Source organism: Nipponia nippon, unplaced genomic scaffold (assembly GCF_047370975.1).
Source record: "Nipponia nippon isolate SJK-2023a ecotype South Korea unplaced genomic scaffold, ASM4737097v1 scaffold_1, whole genome shotgun sequence".
Lineage (NCBI taxonomy): Eukaryota > Metazoa > Chordata > Aves > Pelecaniformes > Threskiornithidae > Nipponia > Nipponia nippon.
Genome location: NW_028262290.1, coordinates 124,534,335 through 124,551,787, shown reverse-complemented (window position 1 = coordinate 124,551,787; position 17,453 = coordinate 124,534,335). Strand labels below are relative to the sequence as shown.

General features: G+C 39.4%; 1 protein-coding gene across 2 annotated transcripts in view; it reads right to left on the bottom strand.

Annotated features, from left to right (window-relative positions):
• TOP2B (DNA topoisomerase II beta) overlaps positions 1-17,099 on the bottom strand; it is a 69,308-nt gene extending 52,209 nt beyond the window's left edge. For both annotated transcript variants that reach the window (XM_009466539.2, XM_087771065.1), the window contains exon 1: positions 16,415-17,099. In XM_009466539.2, the coding sequence (XP_009464814.2) occupies positions 16,415-16,480 (66 nt within the window). In that variant the 5' untranslated portion in view covers positions 16,481-17,099. The remainder of the gene's footprint in view (positions 1-16,414) is intronic.
• Positions 17,100-17,453: the final 354 nt, after the last annotated feature.

Sequence of the window (17,453 nt, the reverse complement as noted above, 5' to 3'; positions counted from 1 at the left end):
GTAAATAGAGATGTAGTAGAAAAGATGAAGCAGAGAAGTAAATCTCTGTAAAGTAAATATAGGCTAAACTCCAATCCTGGATTAACCAGTCACCACGTAAATTTCTCAGCCCAAAGAAAGGATCATCAGTTCTCTCTCAATCTAGCCTTTGCTGAAGCCTTGGATAGCACTGAAAGCAAAGGGTAAGAAAGCATATAAGCACATAGGAACAAGGAGCAAAGGATACTGAACTCATCCAAACAACTTCAGCAGCCTCAAAAAGGCCAAACACCAACCTATAGCATACAATTAGCAAGGACAATTCTCCCTGTATTATTCCAATTTGTGTTCTCCAGCTTCTACTATTGAAGCTTTGATGCCTTTTTTTTTTCCTTTCCTCTTAGCAGGCCCAGGAATAAAGCACTTCATTCTATTCAGAACAAGGGAAATTACCTTTCTCTTCCAGATTTAGAGATAGTATTTTTCTAGTTTATTTACAGAAATGCTATGAAACGCTTATTTTGAGAACCTGTGAGACAAGCAGACTGTGTGTAACTGTTTGGCCCTGAACGGGCCAAATGAGAATCAAATATTCCCTACTACCCAGTCCTGTAACTGACAGCATCCAAAATAAGAGAGGGAAAGAATCCAGGGGACCCCACAATCCTGCACCAGGATTACATGCAGCAGAGTCGGAATCACAGCACTAACTCTCGTGACTTTTCTTCTGGAGCACATCACATCTCCCACCAAACACGGAAGTTGCAAAATTGCATGCACGTGTGATTAAAGTGTTTTGGTATCTGAGTTAATTTAGTGTCCACACTGTCATTTGGTCTTAAACTGCAACAACCCCACCACCCTAACAAGATTAGCCATGGATCAGCTAAGCAAGCAGAAAAGAAACAGAACTTCGCAAACAGATATGTTATGCTGACACAGGGAATAGGAAGAATAAGAATTGTTACTGAAGAAGCATTGCCAATAGTTGCAACATAAATTTTATTTCATTGAAGTGGTTCTGTGAATGATGTCCAGGCTTCCAATGAGCTTCACTGTATGTGTATATAATCATTATTTTTTTAAATATCTTTCTGACATTACTGGCTTTACTTTATGATCATCTTTGACATCATACCTCATAGGAGTCATCCTTAGCTCACTTACTGGTTCCACAGCTCTGTTAGCAGTGTTCTGCTATGTTCCCTTGTTCTAAAGGGACCAGTGATCAGCAGGAAAAGAAAATAATATTGGTAAGATGAAGTAGAAGCAAGTGTTGAAAGAAGGGGAGAGAGGAAATGCAATTCATATAGAAAGCAAAAGGATTACAGGTGTAAAGATCACCAGAATCTTGTTCAAATTGAACTCTTCTATTTGCTCCAATTCTTAGGCTTCAAGAGGTTTTTTTACAGTTGGTGAAGTACACGATGGGCAGTTATCACATGCCAATTTTTCAGTTGTCATGTACATCAGTATTGTATTCTTATGATTGTTCTGAGACAGCTCTCTCAAATGCTTCTACTTGTACAGCATCTGAGGACTAGGGTCTAACCACGTATCACAACTCAGTAACATGTCAACACAGAATAAGAACTCATATCTTAAACTAATAAATTTAGGCTACAATTTTCGTATCTCCAATAGCTCTACTTGTCCTGCAACATGTTTGCAAAAGTCAGTAGATTAGAAAAAGTCCATTTTATTGTGACTGAATGAGTACCTCTAGATTGTGAAAAACTACTACAGAATAGAATTATCAGTAAGGGATTCCTACAAGTCATTCTCTTTAATACAACACTAGGAAATGCATTTCTGCTTTCCAGTGAAAGTTTTACTGACAACTTGGAGGAGCTTACACTTTCCAACTTATGAGTACTAAGTGTATGGAGTATCAGAACTATTTCTGTTGAGATGCTACTGCCAGATTGTTGTCATGTTGACAGAGAAGAGCGGTCACACCTAGACAAACTCTGCTGCCTAAAAAGAGCTAGTCCTGCAGAAGCATCACTTCTCAGGGAACAGTGAGCTTGCTTTAACTCAGCAGTAGTAAGGATCTTCTGTTACTCTACTCCCTGTGACAGCTATGTCTATTATCTTTTATAACACACTAATTACATGTTATGATTATGTATGATTCAAGAGGGGGAAAAAAAACACAGAAAAGATCAGCGTAACATTTTTTCTTCCTGGTCAGTGATTATTATAAAAAAAAAAAAAGGAAAAAAAGTAGTCTTAAGAACTTTAATTCTACAGTTTTTACTAAGACATCACAAACACCTTTTCAGTATGCTCTACTTAAACATTTAAGTTTCATTGTCATAGAGCAGGATAGATTGTATTTGTACAATCCTCCAACTATAGTATATCTTCTGTACACAAAAAATACTCATGTTATAAACATTCAGAACTTATTTAATTTACACACTATTGAAACATAAGTATAAAAACAAAAGCCAGAAAGTATTCAACCACATGAACTAATGTTATTATGCAGGCATGCAAGCATCAGAAGTCCGCAGAACTGCAGTTTCCCAGACGAAGCCTTTTGGGCTGTGCTGTATACTGTGAAACAGAAGACCAACTCCGAATCCCTGTATCTCCATCTTGAATGGACATTTATAGAGTTCAAGTGAGGTTTAGAACTCATGCCCAAAAAGAGAAAATCTTCATCACCAAATCCATGACATAGATCTATGGACACCAACATCCTCTACAGTCTTCATAATATTCTTTTCTTGATAACTTTAAAAAAAAAAGCGCTTTCATCTACTGAGTTTCTACTACTTAAAATGCAAGTCAACATAGCAGGAAAGCCCTTTTTTTTTTTTTTTTTTTTCTTTTTTAAACTGAGCAAGCACTAAACTGCAGTGTTGTTAAACTGACAATCTCTTCTGTATATTTTGGAATTGTCTCAAGAATGCCTTTTGTATTCTGTCCTGTATGAAAGGTCTTCATATTGTTAGAACTCCAATAACACTTCTCAAAACAGCACCAGCTGTTGTTTCATGAGAAAACCCCTAAAGAGAATTAACCAAGTGTCACAAAGGGCTTAAGTCTTATGCTTCACAGTAAGTCTGGTTTTTGTTTGTTTGTTAACAGGTTAGCCAATTTTCAGGGTCTGCTTTGCAACCTTAATGTTGGCAATTTTTATTTTTTTTTTTTTTTTTAGACACAGTGTTTGACTTTCCCAACATTCTTGTGACATTCAAGACTTTACAGATTCTTGACAGTCTTTCTGATTTCCTAACCCTCCAGACTGCTGACGAATATACACCTCCACATATGTGTAAGCCAGCAACATGACCATCCTTAAGTAGTTTGGAATACTATAACCTATTGCACTGTGCATCCTTCTTTATAGGCATGCAGTTATACTTCATACCGTGACCTCAGATGTAACGAGCATCTTAGACACTCTTAACAAACACAGCACAGTGATAATGGTATGGAAAAACATACTGATTCTCAGTTGATAGCAGTTGCTGCTCAGTTTACTACATCAAGACTATTGTGCGTGCTATCATAACCGTGTTTTATTATGGTAACTGCTTTCTCCAGTATGATTGCAATGACTGCAGAGTTTCTCTTTTGGAGTTGTTTTTGCTATAAATTTATCTAGTACTGTGTGAAAGCTATGGTCATTCTTTCCATTTGCGATCTCAAGAGTCAGAACCCAAGTAGCCTTTAATAGATGACAGTTTGGCAACAAGACTTTTACTATCTACCTTTAACCTAAGAACTCACATATTTGGGTTTGGCATCTTCTTTCTTCACATTTTGCATTTTTTTTTTCTTCTTAGAGTCTCCTCTATTGAAATTTCTGCATATAACAGAGCACACGTGACATCCATATTATGTCAGTGATTTTTATTGCCTTTTTTGATGAAAACTGCATCATGGCATCTTCCTTTGCATTTCAAAATCATGTTGAGTCACCAGACTGAGTTTGGTTACATACACTGCAAACAGCTGTACTTCAACACATTGATCTTAATAGATGTTTGATCTGGACAGTCAGCCCCAGAGAAAAGCTATTCCTCTCTAAATAGACAATAACATGTAAAGCTACAACAAATAATGCAGGTTTCATCATCAGTTTCAATGTTGCCATAACTGGAATATAAATCTATAGTTTGACTCCTTACTTTAAGTGGAAGCTTTACTTTTATTTAAGTAGCTGAATTTCACACCGTCGCAAGAAGCTGAAAATCCTGAAAAATGTTAACATCTCTCCCTGCTTACACAGACTTAATCCTGTATTGGCCACTGTCATCTTCTCCTCCACACTGTAAACTATCTCCAAACAATAACAACAAAAAAACCCCAAATCCGTTTTTCTTTAGTCTGACCATTCATTCTTCCCCACATTAGGTGGCAAAAAAGAGCTCATTTTCTTGATTGACAGACAAGCATAAATGAACAGAGACGAGACATTAGTATGTGAACAAGAAGTTACCTTCACTTTGGCTTCATTTTTTCTGCCTTAAACTCCTAAAACTATTACATGCAACAATTGTTCTCCTGAAAGGCAAATGCAGCCCTGGGACAAAAGAATTTCAAAAGGCACATGCCATGTGTCCTACATTCCCTTAAATAAAGTGCACAATAAGCACATTTAGAGGGACAAGACAGTAAATTTTGAGTGTAATTAAGCTGTAAAACCTAGGGAGGTTAATTAAGTAATGAAATCCAGGGATGTGGTAGATTTTCTACCACTTACAGTTCAAAACAAAACTACCTCTTCTGAGGAAGATGTGCTATACCTCAAAAAAGTTTATAGGCGCAATATGGTAATTACTAGGTAGTTATATAGATAACATGCACTTGACTGTAGTGTGGTGCTATATGTTGGATCATAATGGCCTAATTCTTGCCTTAGAAAAATAAATGATGAATACATTGTTACCTAAACATTTTGCAATTTTCCCAAAGAAAACTCTGGCTGAGAATACCTCCCACCATGAAAACAAAACTGGAGGGAGTTTCAAAATAAACCACTCTCCTGCTGTGTTTAACAAATGGTTTGGCTCTCTTGCCAAGATGAAAACACACAAAAGTAACAGTTCCCTGTTACCACAGCAAATTTCCATAGATCATTGCATACCATTAGTGGCATGAACTAAATCTCTCTATCGTATCCTCCCCAAAGCTGATTATAGGAAGGAGTTCCCAGTAAACTCACCCAGAAGTAGGCTCTCTCCAGTGAAACTAACGTGTTTGTTTATTTTAAATTCCTAAATTTTTTATCTCCTGGTTTGGACAATTCGCTCTGGACTCTGAAAGGATCACATCACATAAGAGTTTTGTTATGATGAATCAGTTATAGAATAGCTTGAGGATGGTTAGATTTCCCCATTACAGAAAAACACAACTGCCGAAATGGAAAAATTCCTTCTTTCCTCCCTCCTCCCCTGCTTCTCTGTTCCATATAGTGGAATCAAACCGACCTCACAATAAGCCAGTTCAAGGAGCAAATGGAGCCTTCCCCCTATTTTTCATCAACTAGAAGCGATCAGTTGTCTGCTGGCTCATTTTTCTGAACAAGCTTGCTAGAGAATCAGACAAATACTGGTGCAATGAAAAGAGCAGAAACATACAGCTAGGAGGATAAGGTTAAAAAAACACTCTTCAGCAAATATAATTAGATTGCTTAGCTGCACCATGAAACGACATTCTTAGAATTACATAGCTTCATCTTCCTATTAAATAGCTAAACAAAATAAAAGCATCCTCATTCTTATTTTAGGATTATTAACGCACAATATAGTAGCACACTAGATTTAAATGAAAAATTAGGGATTCGCTTTCTCCACAAGACTTTTGAAAAGTGAAGAATACCACTTCCGTGCAAATATGTACGCTCACTATAGTTACTTCTGACCAGAAAATTATGAGGTATATTGTTTTAAATATGAATTCACTTAAGTTACTACAGGAACAGTTCTGCTTTATTTGGCCCAGGTTTCAATACAATCAGCAGTACATTCAGATCCTGATCTTTACTATTTTCTTTAAAAGCAAGTGTCTAACATCTGCCCGTACATGATGACAGTTTAACTGAATTTTACTGTTAAATTTAAGGGTCTGAAATTTTTCAGTTATCTATCCACTGACAAGTTCTATTCCAATACCAAATTTTGATACTGTTTACCCATCTATGGATGCTTTGGTAACAAATTAATCTTTTAAGAATCAGTTTTTCCAGCTAAAATTCAGAGACAAAGAAGGAAAAAAACCTCTCACAGAGAAGGAATTTATTCATGTTAAAATTTAAGATAACTTAAGACAGTTTTCCTACAGATTCTTAGAACTGTGATTCTTGGAACCACTGAATGAAGCGGTTTGGTCACTGAATGACCAAATCTGTTTGATCCACTGTTTCATCAGCCAACTCATACACAAGCCCTCTGCTAGCCAAGAAATCAAAAAGTTAGAGGTTCTGATGTCAGAATTTTAGGTTATCAGCATCTGGCAGCACCTCTTTATAACTCACTGTTTCCCATATCCTTGCCCATTTTAATGCTTTACTGAATTACCAGTTTGAGTGCTGTGAAAGTATCCTAGACTCTCAGCACATTTATATTTCCCAATTGCAAAGATTACTTTGAAAGGGAAAAACACAACCTGATAGATCCTTCTAATGAACAAAATCTTAGAAACCAATTCAGGCTGTGTGTCAAATATCACATTCCTAGAACAGCACTGTGATCTTTCCTTCTAGATCCTATGGATTTTACAGCCAGCTGAACCCATGTTGTACCGCAAGGTATTTTTACTCTGCTGAATTATCTTCAGATTAATAAACTAACTGTAGAAAATAACTGTAGAAAAAGCTTCAGGCATGAGTAAGACAACATTCAAGACATTCATGTTGCAAGAGAATACACAGAGAGAGCAAATCAAACAGGCTAGTTTTTCAGCTCCTGTTAACTGGTGTAGTAACACAGAACAGGAGTCAAGTTGCAATACACTGGAAGAAGTGACTGAACGCACACATGAAGATTTTATTCTACACAACACCCAGAGCCCAGTCTTTTCTAGTCAGCCTCAGGATTACTAGTCATGTTACATTAGTGATGAAGGAGAGCCCAAACATCGCTTAGAGGTTACTTATTCAACTGCACTCTTCAACAGGAAGGAATTCTCCACTGTACAACAGAATCGAGTATTTGAACTCCCATGCATGTAACAGCTATCAGCATATTAGGACTGGTACACCTTCATGCTATTTGCATGTCTACCTTGTATTGAAATACTAAACACCTTCACTGTGATCCTTGAGGTTTTTGTACTTCTGACGTATATGGTGCCCTAAAAAGGAACACAGTATGATTAGTAGTAACCATTAAAAGTCTGCTCCCTAGAATCTTCAACAGAGAAGCAACAGCAACATATTTACTTAACACAAGGTACCACGTAAATAGAAATTGAGGCTTTTTTCTTTTTAAGAACTGTCCCAAACATAGAATAAACACTAAAAGTTTACAAATAATGGTCACATTGCTTTCTCTCAAATACCACAGTTTGCTCCACAATAACATATGCATCTGCTTTTTTATTATTAGAAGTGCCTATGCTAACACAGCCACATTTTCTGGCATTCTATATTTTCAAAAATCTATTCTTTTCTGCCATGTTAAAGTAAATACAAATCCAGTGCTCTTTTAAAAAGTAGCTTGAGTTTAATTGCTCAAGTCCTACTATGCAACATGTTCTGTTCCTCTGGAGATTTTACAAATCTTTAAATGTTTTGAAAGTCTCAAATATACTATATATTCTAATCTCAATCCTGTAGTAAACTCCATGAGAAAGGAACACAGGTTTGGTGTTCCAGACATTTAGAGCAATTCAGAAGGAGCAAAACAGAGGTAGCAACGAGTCAAAAAAGCCTGAGCACTGTTCCAAAACTCCCCCTTCCTCAGCCATGCATCCTCCCACAGCAACATTCCTACAGAAGTTATTTCGAAAAGCCTTTCAGGATTGCTCATTAAAAATGCTGACAATGTTAAAGACCATCAAAACTCTACCCTTTAATTTACAATTTAAGAATTACATCTTGGCAGGCAGAATTCACCCCTCCATAAAAGGTACCATATAAAAGACTTATAAAATAATTTCAAATATATTTCGAGATTAATTTTTAAATCGTTCGGCGCTTTCATCATCTTTCTGTTACCTGACATGTATGTTCATCACTCAGCTGGCAAAGAAGAAAGTCTACATAGCATATTCTGAAAGATTTAACTAGTATCAAGAAGGGCAGGTTAACATAATACAACTTCAGGTTTGTGTTCTCTCAAGTATCTGGACCACCTCCCTCTCCACCAGCAAATCCAGGTAAGGAATTTCCCCCCCAGCTGACTCCTTGCATGTTTATAGTTTCTTATTTATGCGTTTAAGAAAAATCCTCTCCCAGGTCTGCTTAATAACAAAATAGAATAACAGCCTCACTTCTTGCAACTGCTCTCCTCCAAGCAACTTGCCTCCACTTTACTCCAAGACTGTAACATAATATTTTGACGTTTTCATGACGATACTGTAATACAACAGTGGTGGAAAAGACTTTAAGTTAGGATCACTACATAGTATATGATGAAAAACACCACCTCAGCCAACACAGAGCTCTGCGTCAATGCATGGAGGCAATAGCCTGAATGATTGCATGCACTAGAACTCTCTCTATATCAGCTCATCTAATAGGGTGTTATTTTTCCCCAGACACCTTGCTGTTCCTGTATCTTTGTATCATGGTACACAACTACGAAGGGAATAAACACAAGACTGAAACATTCATACACTACTACACTATGCTCCCTAAAAAGTCAAAATACCCCAGAGCTACTAGAGGTTGGACAGGTGCTTTCCAATATCTCCAGTGAAGCTCACACTACTAACTTCTCATAGGTCAGGATGCTCTGGTTAGGGCTAACCCCAGAATTCTAACTGCTCTTACAGAAACATTACATATCAAGTTATCTGGTTGCAAGAGCTTTTTTTTTTTTTTTTCTCTCTCTCCTACTTTATCTTGGCTTCTTTTGATTTATAAGAAAATAACTTTTCAATGTTATCTTATAGCTCCTGCAATTCTGTCATGACAAGAAAATATTGTTCCTTGCTCTCTCCTTGAAGATTCCTTCACAGACTGAGAAAGCTGGTGTATGAGTTGTTGGCAACTCAGTAAGGCAGACATTTGTCCAGTTTTTCATACACCTGTTCTTCTCACAACTGTCTGACTTCTTACAATGTCTTAAAGAAGGAACAGGAAGCCTCAGTTTAACCAGGCTCACTCATTCACTAAAGAAAGAGTAAAAGAAATCAGTACCTCTTCAAGACACACAGCTTCCATGAAAGGCGGACTGCTTAATATCTCAATTGAAATTCTACCTCACAAATCAGGAAAAACACACGTAGTAGATTAAGCAACATAATCCTCTTTTGCACTTTTTTCCCTTTAAGGTAGCTTTTTAAATTATGTCCAAAAAGGAAAATATAGACCTGATGTTTAGATCTGAACTTTTCAAACATGTTCTGAATCAAGCAGCCTTTACGCTAACTTTGCTAATGCCCTTTTTTCTTACTTGCTGAAAAAAAAACTAGAATTGCTTAGATGTATATAGTGTAACAAATACAGATTTATCATTGTAACAAAATAAAAAATTAAAAGTAGTACTTTAATTTACTTTCAGCAGCAAACTGTATTTATATGTAAATTGGAATTGCATTAAGATGCAGACAGCATTTTAAAATAGCTTTATTAAATGAAACTAGATGAGCTGATATCATAGAAAAAGTCTAACGACACGCACTTCAAAACATAACTTAAAAGGACTCAGTTCATAAGAGTAAAAGCATTTGCAATCATACTGAAGTTTTAAAACTAGCAGATCTGATTGACACTTATCAGGGAGGAGAGGAATCTTTCCCTGCTTTTCACATCAACCTTTTGATTACTTACTACTGAGCTACCTGAAGAAAATGGCAAGGAAACATTTTTTGAACAATAATTACTATTACTAAGAGCTGGTCCATCCCTTTGCTTCTGAGGAACGCTTTTCTCCTATGTTTATAAAAACAACAAACATTTGGTATGTTTAATCTCGACACCTTTGCTGGTTGCTAGAACTTAAATTAGACTTTAAATTTTAGTATTTATTTTAGAAGTCCTGTAAAAACATTTTACATGCCTTGACTTAATATTCACTTCAAATTTCGGATATTAGCATTAAAATACATTCTTCCAAAATACCTGGGTTTCACTACATGCACTTGAGAGGACACCACTAGGTCTCCAAGCATACAATTTTTGAAACAGGCTTCTTCACACAGTTATCCAGATTTAGAACTATATATTTTTGCTCAATCTGCTTTTGAAAACTTTCAAACCACCTATACAATGCAGAATAATATTTTCTTTGTGGGGGGCTTGCAAGAAATTTACTGTTTTAAATAAGGAAAATTAAGTTTTCTGCAGCCGTTTTCATTTCCAAGTTCTCTCTATATAATCTATAACATGTATAAAACCCACTCCCAGGGATGGAATCACTCATATCCACCAGCTATGAATCACATGTGCTGCTTTTAATTAATTGAAATATAAACGTGCATTTGAAGACTGCTTTTGCATGTAGACACACAAGACAGTTTACATGCAAGGTAAAAATCTACTTCTGGAAAATAAAGTCTATGAAAATGAAATACTAGATTTAAACGATAATTTTTTTCAAACCTAAACTGCCTACCTTAGACTACTTATATGCTCTTTTACTTGGAAAGGTTACTTTATCTGTCCAAATAAATTAATTCCTTCCTCACTCTTTAATACAGCATGGGTAGCTTAGAAATTAAACGTATACACACACAAATCTAGACAGACAGAACATTAAGAGGACACGTGCTTAAATATGCACCTTCCCCACCAAACACCTAAAGTAATCCCCCATGTATTTTTTTAACCAATTCCCACCTCCACCCCCAAGATATACATTCCTTCCTAGAGTTCATTACAATTTAGTTCCCCACTTCTAAGCATTCAGCATTCTTTCATCTACACTAGAACAAGTTTTCCTCCCAGCTCAGAATACGTGGGGTGAAGACGCATGTTATTAAGCTGTAAGACTGTAGCCCCGATCTTGTTCCATCACCAAGCCTCTACCCAATACCATCTCTATCACTTCTTTGACCCTGCATTATTCAGCTCTCTAACAAGAAGACTGGACCAGTAAGAAGAAGACAAAAGTATTTCACTGGATGGTGGTGTGGAGGAGAGAAGACAAGAGGTAACAACTTTCTTTTGGCAGGCAAGCCATAACATCTAATGAATCCCTCTTCAGAACCATTGTCTGACTCGCCAAACTGAGCCACAAACATTTCCCTCTAGTGCTAGAATATTCAGAAGAGTCATCACATCTCTTTGCAACATTGCTTCCTTAAGGGCACCAGAATCAGAAATTCAACAAAAGCAAGAGGGAATGCTGCTTCCCCTCGACTGTTGATATACTATATAGCTCCAAAGCCTACAAAATGCATTATGTTTGATAAAAGTAAATAGTAACATACTGGGGCACCTATTTCAGGTCTAACCTACCTGCCATTGTACAATAGCAAAAAAAAAAAAAAAAAAGGGGGGGGAGCATGCAGAGCACAAAAAAAAAACATCCCAAAAAAAACCAGTTCTCTGGTCAACATAATAGCAAAAGAAAAGCTAGATGCTTATAAAAAGCAAGAGAGGAGCACTGAAACAAGACTTGGCAACAACATAAGACTTTTTTTTTTTTTCTTCCCCTCCCCTCTGCAGACACCACAATATAGCAGAGGAAAGATAAGACAGCAACTGACAGTATACGTAACAACTGTTACATATGACAACTGTGTTCTAGGCTTGTCTTCAGCCAGTGAAGAAACAGAAGGCCTGATCCAGACAAAGAAATTAAAAGAACAGAAACCTAATTCTGAGCTTTAACCAGGGTCTAGAAAGGCAACTAAAGAGGTCTAAAGGATTCAGGGGCAGGAACTTCAATGAAGTGGTAATAAACAGTAATCAAAAGAATAAAGCAGAACTCTTTATACTTAGTTCACCTCTAGGACAGTAAGCTTATTTCTAAAAAGTGAAGATTTGAATAGGATTTGGTCATATTACTAGTCATATTTGCTGAACTGTTTGTGCTTCAGGCAGGCAGAATCCTGTCAGCTTATAGAAATAGACTCATGATAGAGCAGTAATATACGACAATTCTTGTATACCCTGTTATATCCCGACACTCTTCCTCCAAGCACCATACTGGCAGGAGGAGAGAACTCCTGTCTTATTCCTGCCCAAAAAGCCCCTGCTCCCAAATCAGAGTAATGGATGAAGCTCAGCATACAGCAATGGTGAGCAGATCCTCGGTGCAGGAGAGACCCAGTTCAGATTTCAGATGCAAAAAAACTTACCTATAAAGTTAGAAACCACCTAGTGCAGAATCCGTAACAAGTGAATTACGGCATACCACTGGAAATTATCAGACATTATTCAAAAGAAAGACTTGTTTTAATCCTCTTGAAACAAATTATTAAAAGCCAAGTCAAACCGAAAGCTACTCCTTTATTACAGTTAAGAGTATTTGTTTTCAAATGAAATGATGAAAGAAAGACAAGGTCCCTTTAACAGAAGGATTGCGAGGGCTTTATTTGTTGGGTTTTTTTGTTTCATTTTGTTTTCTTTTGAGTCTACTGTCCTATCTTCTCCATTACATATGTATTCTTTTTGTTTAAAAAAAGTGACAACATTAAATTAAAAGTTATTTTTGAGGTAAACTTTGAAACTGCTGAGAAGTGCTAATAGCTGAATTTAGATTATTTGAAAGGTTGCTATCTCTTCACTTACCAATATACAGCTATGGTATTTATTCAAACCAAATGTGAACCGGTATAAATCAAATATATACATTATTTCCATTTACTAATAATATACATTATTTCCATTCTGCTCCATTCAAGGAGCACACAGATCTGATATTAATTATATTTTTTTAAAGAAAAGTCACATTAACACTCAGCATATATTCACTTTAAGCTAGCATTTCCTAGAACTGAAACCTATCCCTTTCACAAAGGACAGGAAAATGGAAGTGGCATTCAAAGTCTTAAATTGTTATCAGAAGTCTCAGCTTTCATTTATCAGGCTTGTGTAGCTCTTCAGGTCAAGGAGAAAGCCTTGAAAACATTGACAGAAGTAACTGATGATGTATTGCTTGTTTGAAACACTCTTCAATAGCTTTGTGGGCATTATCATTGTATCAGAACCAACACACTTGACAGTGTTACTTGCAATGACTTCACTTTCACTATAAAAGGCATATTTATAAAAAAAAATAAAGTACTATTATGATAGTTCATTTTCTGAAGTCCCTAAACACACAGAAAGGCTGAAGAGAAAAATTACTTCTTTTGTTCAAAGTAAGTTTTTCTAGCATTAGAAAATGCCATTATGTTTCATCAAGGAAAACTCCTCTAGTTACAAATCCATGCCTTTGTAACTAACTCTTAATACAACTTAACACTTTTGTGGGTGAGCCTTGGAAATCATCCACCAAAAGTAAGTAACATCGATCTGTTGGGCAAAACTCCACCTTCTACCAACTATTAGAGTGGGGAGCTGCAAGTTGATTCAAAACAATCAGCAACCAGGCAAAAAAAAAAAAATGCTCCTCAAAAAATAACTAGTACATTTGATAAATCAGAGGTTATCTCGGTTTATTTCCAGTTATACAATGCTAAATGATTTTCCCAAGAAACATTTTTTGTTTGATGTACTCTCATGTGTCTGCATCATGGGTAACTGTGCCTACTTGACAGCTAACCATTGCTAGTTACATTTCTTTAAGTTCTGTTACAGGTACCTAAAAACACAGATGACTTGCTGTTTGTTTCCATGAACATTTAATTCATCTTGCTAGTAAAAGTAGGTAGCACCTGATGCTTGTATGATGTTCTCATTATGAAACCCACTCTAAGGTAAATTCTCTACCACATGAAGTACCCTTCCTTTTTCATAACTGCATGTAATTCTTTCCTAGTTAGTTGAACCGATGAACAAGCATGCTGTTTAAATCACAGCCAAAGCTAAAGCTGTACATACCACTCTTTACTAAAATGTGAGCACCAGGTTATATGTATAGGATTTGCTAGTTTGAAATAAATTAACATCCCACTAAGTTTTAAATGTTTCCTCATCTTTAGAACTAGACTTAATTCTGTTACCCTTCGATTGTTTAGCTCATGGTCTTACTAAGAAACCACTAACAATACAAAATACATTACTCGGAAAGTAAGCATCATAGTGGTTTCAACACACTAGTAAAAAGTCTAAAAAAAATCAAGGTAGTTTCAAAACATTTTACAACCAAATAGCAAGTAGTTGCATGTACAACATATATATAGCAAGCAGATTAAAACCAGATGGCTGAAACTATTACTGTCCCTAGCTCCGTACCTCTCATCCTCAAGGCCAGCATATGATATCTACTCATGAACCATTGCCTGAACCAACATTTTTTTCGGCCTGGCATACTAAACCAGTCACTAGCCACTGCCCCATCCATTTCAGTGCCACAACAGCATTGCTCTTTTGTCTGCCAGTGTTCTACAGCTGACATTGAACAGGTTTGGCTTTAGGAACTGGCTCAGAAGTCCTGTCTTCAGCATTTAAAATGCACGTGAGATAATGAAAACTTCCTACTGTTTTCTGGAAAAAAGCAAACACAGTTTTAACTAAAATGTAATTATTTCCCTACAACTACTCTAAGATGACAAAAACACTTTAATTTTTACTGCTTTTAGAGAAAGAAAAGTTTGATTACTCCCAGTTGTAGGAAACTGTTGACTCACCATACTTTCATCCCCATTACATTTAAGAACATATTTCATTAAAAATGCCTACTCAGTGATTTTCACACTTCATTCTGCAGTTTTCTATATGAGCTGTAAAACTTCCAATTACTTGGTCCAACCTAGCCTGTAAAAATCTTAATTCTGAAGACCACAGTTGATAAAGATCACACAGTATTGCAGGAAGGAAAGGAGAATCATTTTAGCTTCTCTACTTAGGCTGTTCCCATACCTAAACTGTCTAATTTCAAGTGGCACACCCAGAAACTTGCTAATTTTTATATACCTTTCCATGCTGCCAGCTTCTTAAAATTAAAAGAATTACCAACATAAAATGTAGTAATTAGAGCCACAGAAATAGTCCACCATCAAAATACACAGGATTTGTTCACCCCAATAATGCTATTCACATTCTTTTCCAACAGGTCAAAGATGTAGAAAGACACAACAGAAGAACAAGTTTGCTATTATTCTCTTTAACAAGACTTCTTAAAAGTTCCTAACTCTGTAAAGGATATGCACCTGATTAAAGATGCAGCTACCTCACCATCTATCTATTAAGATATACTGTCTTCTGCTTAAACATTAAAGAAGTTACCCTCTTTTGAACCTACACTGAGCAAGAGAAAGGCAGGGAAGTTATTGATTGGCTGAACCAGACCCCTCCAGGTCATCTTTGCTCCTCCTTCCTCAGGTCTTACCAAAACCAGAGAGCATCCACTATTACTACAAACGAGGAGAGCATCCCTCTGCACTGTGAGTCAGGACTAATACTCTGAAAGGACCTTAAAACGGCTCAAAACGATTCACCAGTTCTAGAGTCAGTTATCACCTGCACCCTCTCAAATATTACTACTTCTGCCCAAACCATAAAAAGCAGTAAAAAAAAAAAGGAAAGAAAAACAACACCTTCTTGGCCCTCTTACAGACTTATAACTTTTAGAAGATAATGAAGTTTAATTCCAAGATACAATAGAAAGCACACAGCTCCAGCCCCCTGAACGTCTCTGAAAGCCTCCTTGTTACCCATCTCTGAAACTTATGAACTTCAGGTACTGTCTTTTCAGACAGCTGGGAAGGAAGCTGGGATCAACACATAGCCCCTTTGGTAGCCCGCGAAGACTTTGCTCTAGCATCAAGAGGCAGTAACTGCAGCTTTTACGGGACGACAGACAGCCCACAGCTCACTTTGGAGGGCAGTGACTTCAAAACAGCCCTGCTGACCCACCCACTGCCCCCCAAGGCAGGAGGCCCCTTCCTACCGGTTTGCTCACAGACTAACATTTTCCCTGCAGCCCCGAGTACCCCGACGAGCCCCCCGCGGCTGCAAGCTCCCCTCCTGCTAGCGCCCACCCCAAGCCCAAGCCCAAGGCCGGGCTGCCTTCTGCTCCCTGCGCCCCGGAGCCCTCCACCGAGCGGCTCGACAGCGCTTCCCCTTTCACGCCGGCCGTCGCTTTCTTCCTCGTTTAAAAGCCAACCCGCGCTCTTTCCACACACACAAGGGACGCAAAAAGAAATAATAATAAAAAACCAAAACCCACCAACAACGAAACGCGACCCCACAACTTACCACCCAAGTCAGTCCCCCGCTGCCGCCGCCGCCACCGCCGCCGCCGCCTCCTCCAGACTTTGCCATTTTCTGCCCGTTTCTCCTCAGCCGAAGCGAGGGCGCAAGGAGGCAACCGAGAGGGCCGGCACCGACGCCGAGCCTCGCACCACAGCACGGCGCGGCGCGCCCGCCCTTCGCGCTTCGCCCCGGCCCCTCAGGCAGCCCGCGGGCCCGGGAGCCCCCGCAGCCCCTCGCCCGCCCTCACGCACACGGAGGCACCCCGACACCGAGACCTCCCCACCCCCTTCGGCCCGGCTTCTAGTTCATGCTGGGCAGCGCAGCCGAGGCGAAGGAAAATAATCCGCCGGGGTGGGTGAGGGCTCCCGCGGCCCCGCGAGGGAAGGAGAGCGGCCGGCGGAGAAGGGCCGAGGACGGAAGGGCAGCCCGGGGGCCGCGCCGCCCGCACAAAAGCGCCTTTCCGCCGCCCGCGCTCAAACTCGAGGCCGGGAGGCAGCGACCGGGCGGGCCCGGCCGGGCCTGCGGCTCTCGCTAGTTTAAAGGGACTGCCGGTCCCCGTACCTCACGGCGGCGGCGGCGGCAACAACAGCCGCCGCTATCGCCGCCGTAGCGCTGCCTCCCTCCTCCTCCTCCTCCTCCTCTTCTTCTTCTTCTTCTTCTTCCTCCCCTCCTCACCCCCGGGCCCTCCCCCCCGCCGCCACAAAGGCCCGGAAAACAGATTAATAATAAAATCTCCCCCTCCTCCCCTCCCCCGCCCGCGCCTGCCTGCCTTTCCTCCCTCCCTCCCCGCGCGCGCACCCGCACGCCAGTGCCCGCGCAGCCCCCGCCCCCCTCACACACGCAGGCACGCAGGCACGCACACGCCGCCCGCCGACACCCGGAGCTGGCCCGGCCCTCCCTCCCCTCCTCTTTCCGCCCCGTCCCGGTGCCCGGTGCCGCTCCCCCGCCTCCTCCCCGCCCCCCGAACCGCTATCGCCGGGACCCCGCGCGCAGACAATAAGCGCGCTGCCCCCCTCCGGCCTCCGCGTCGCGGCCGCCTCCG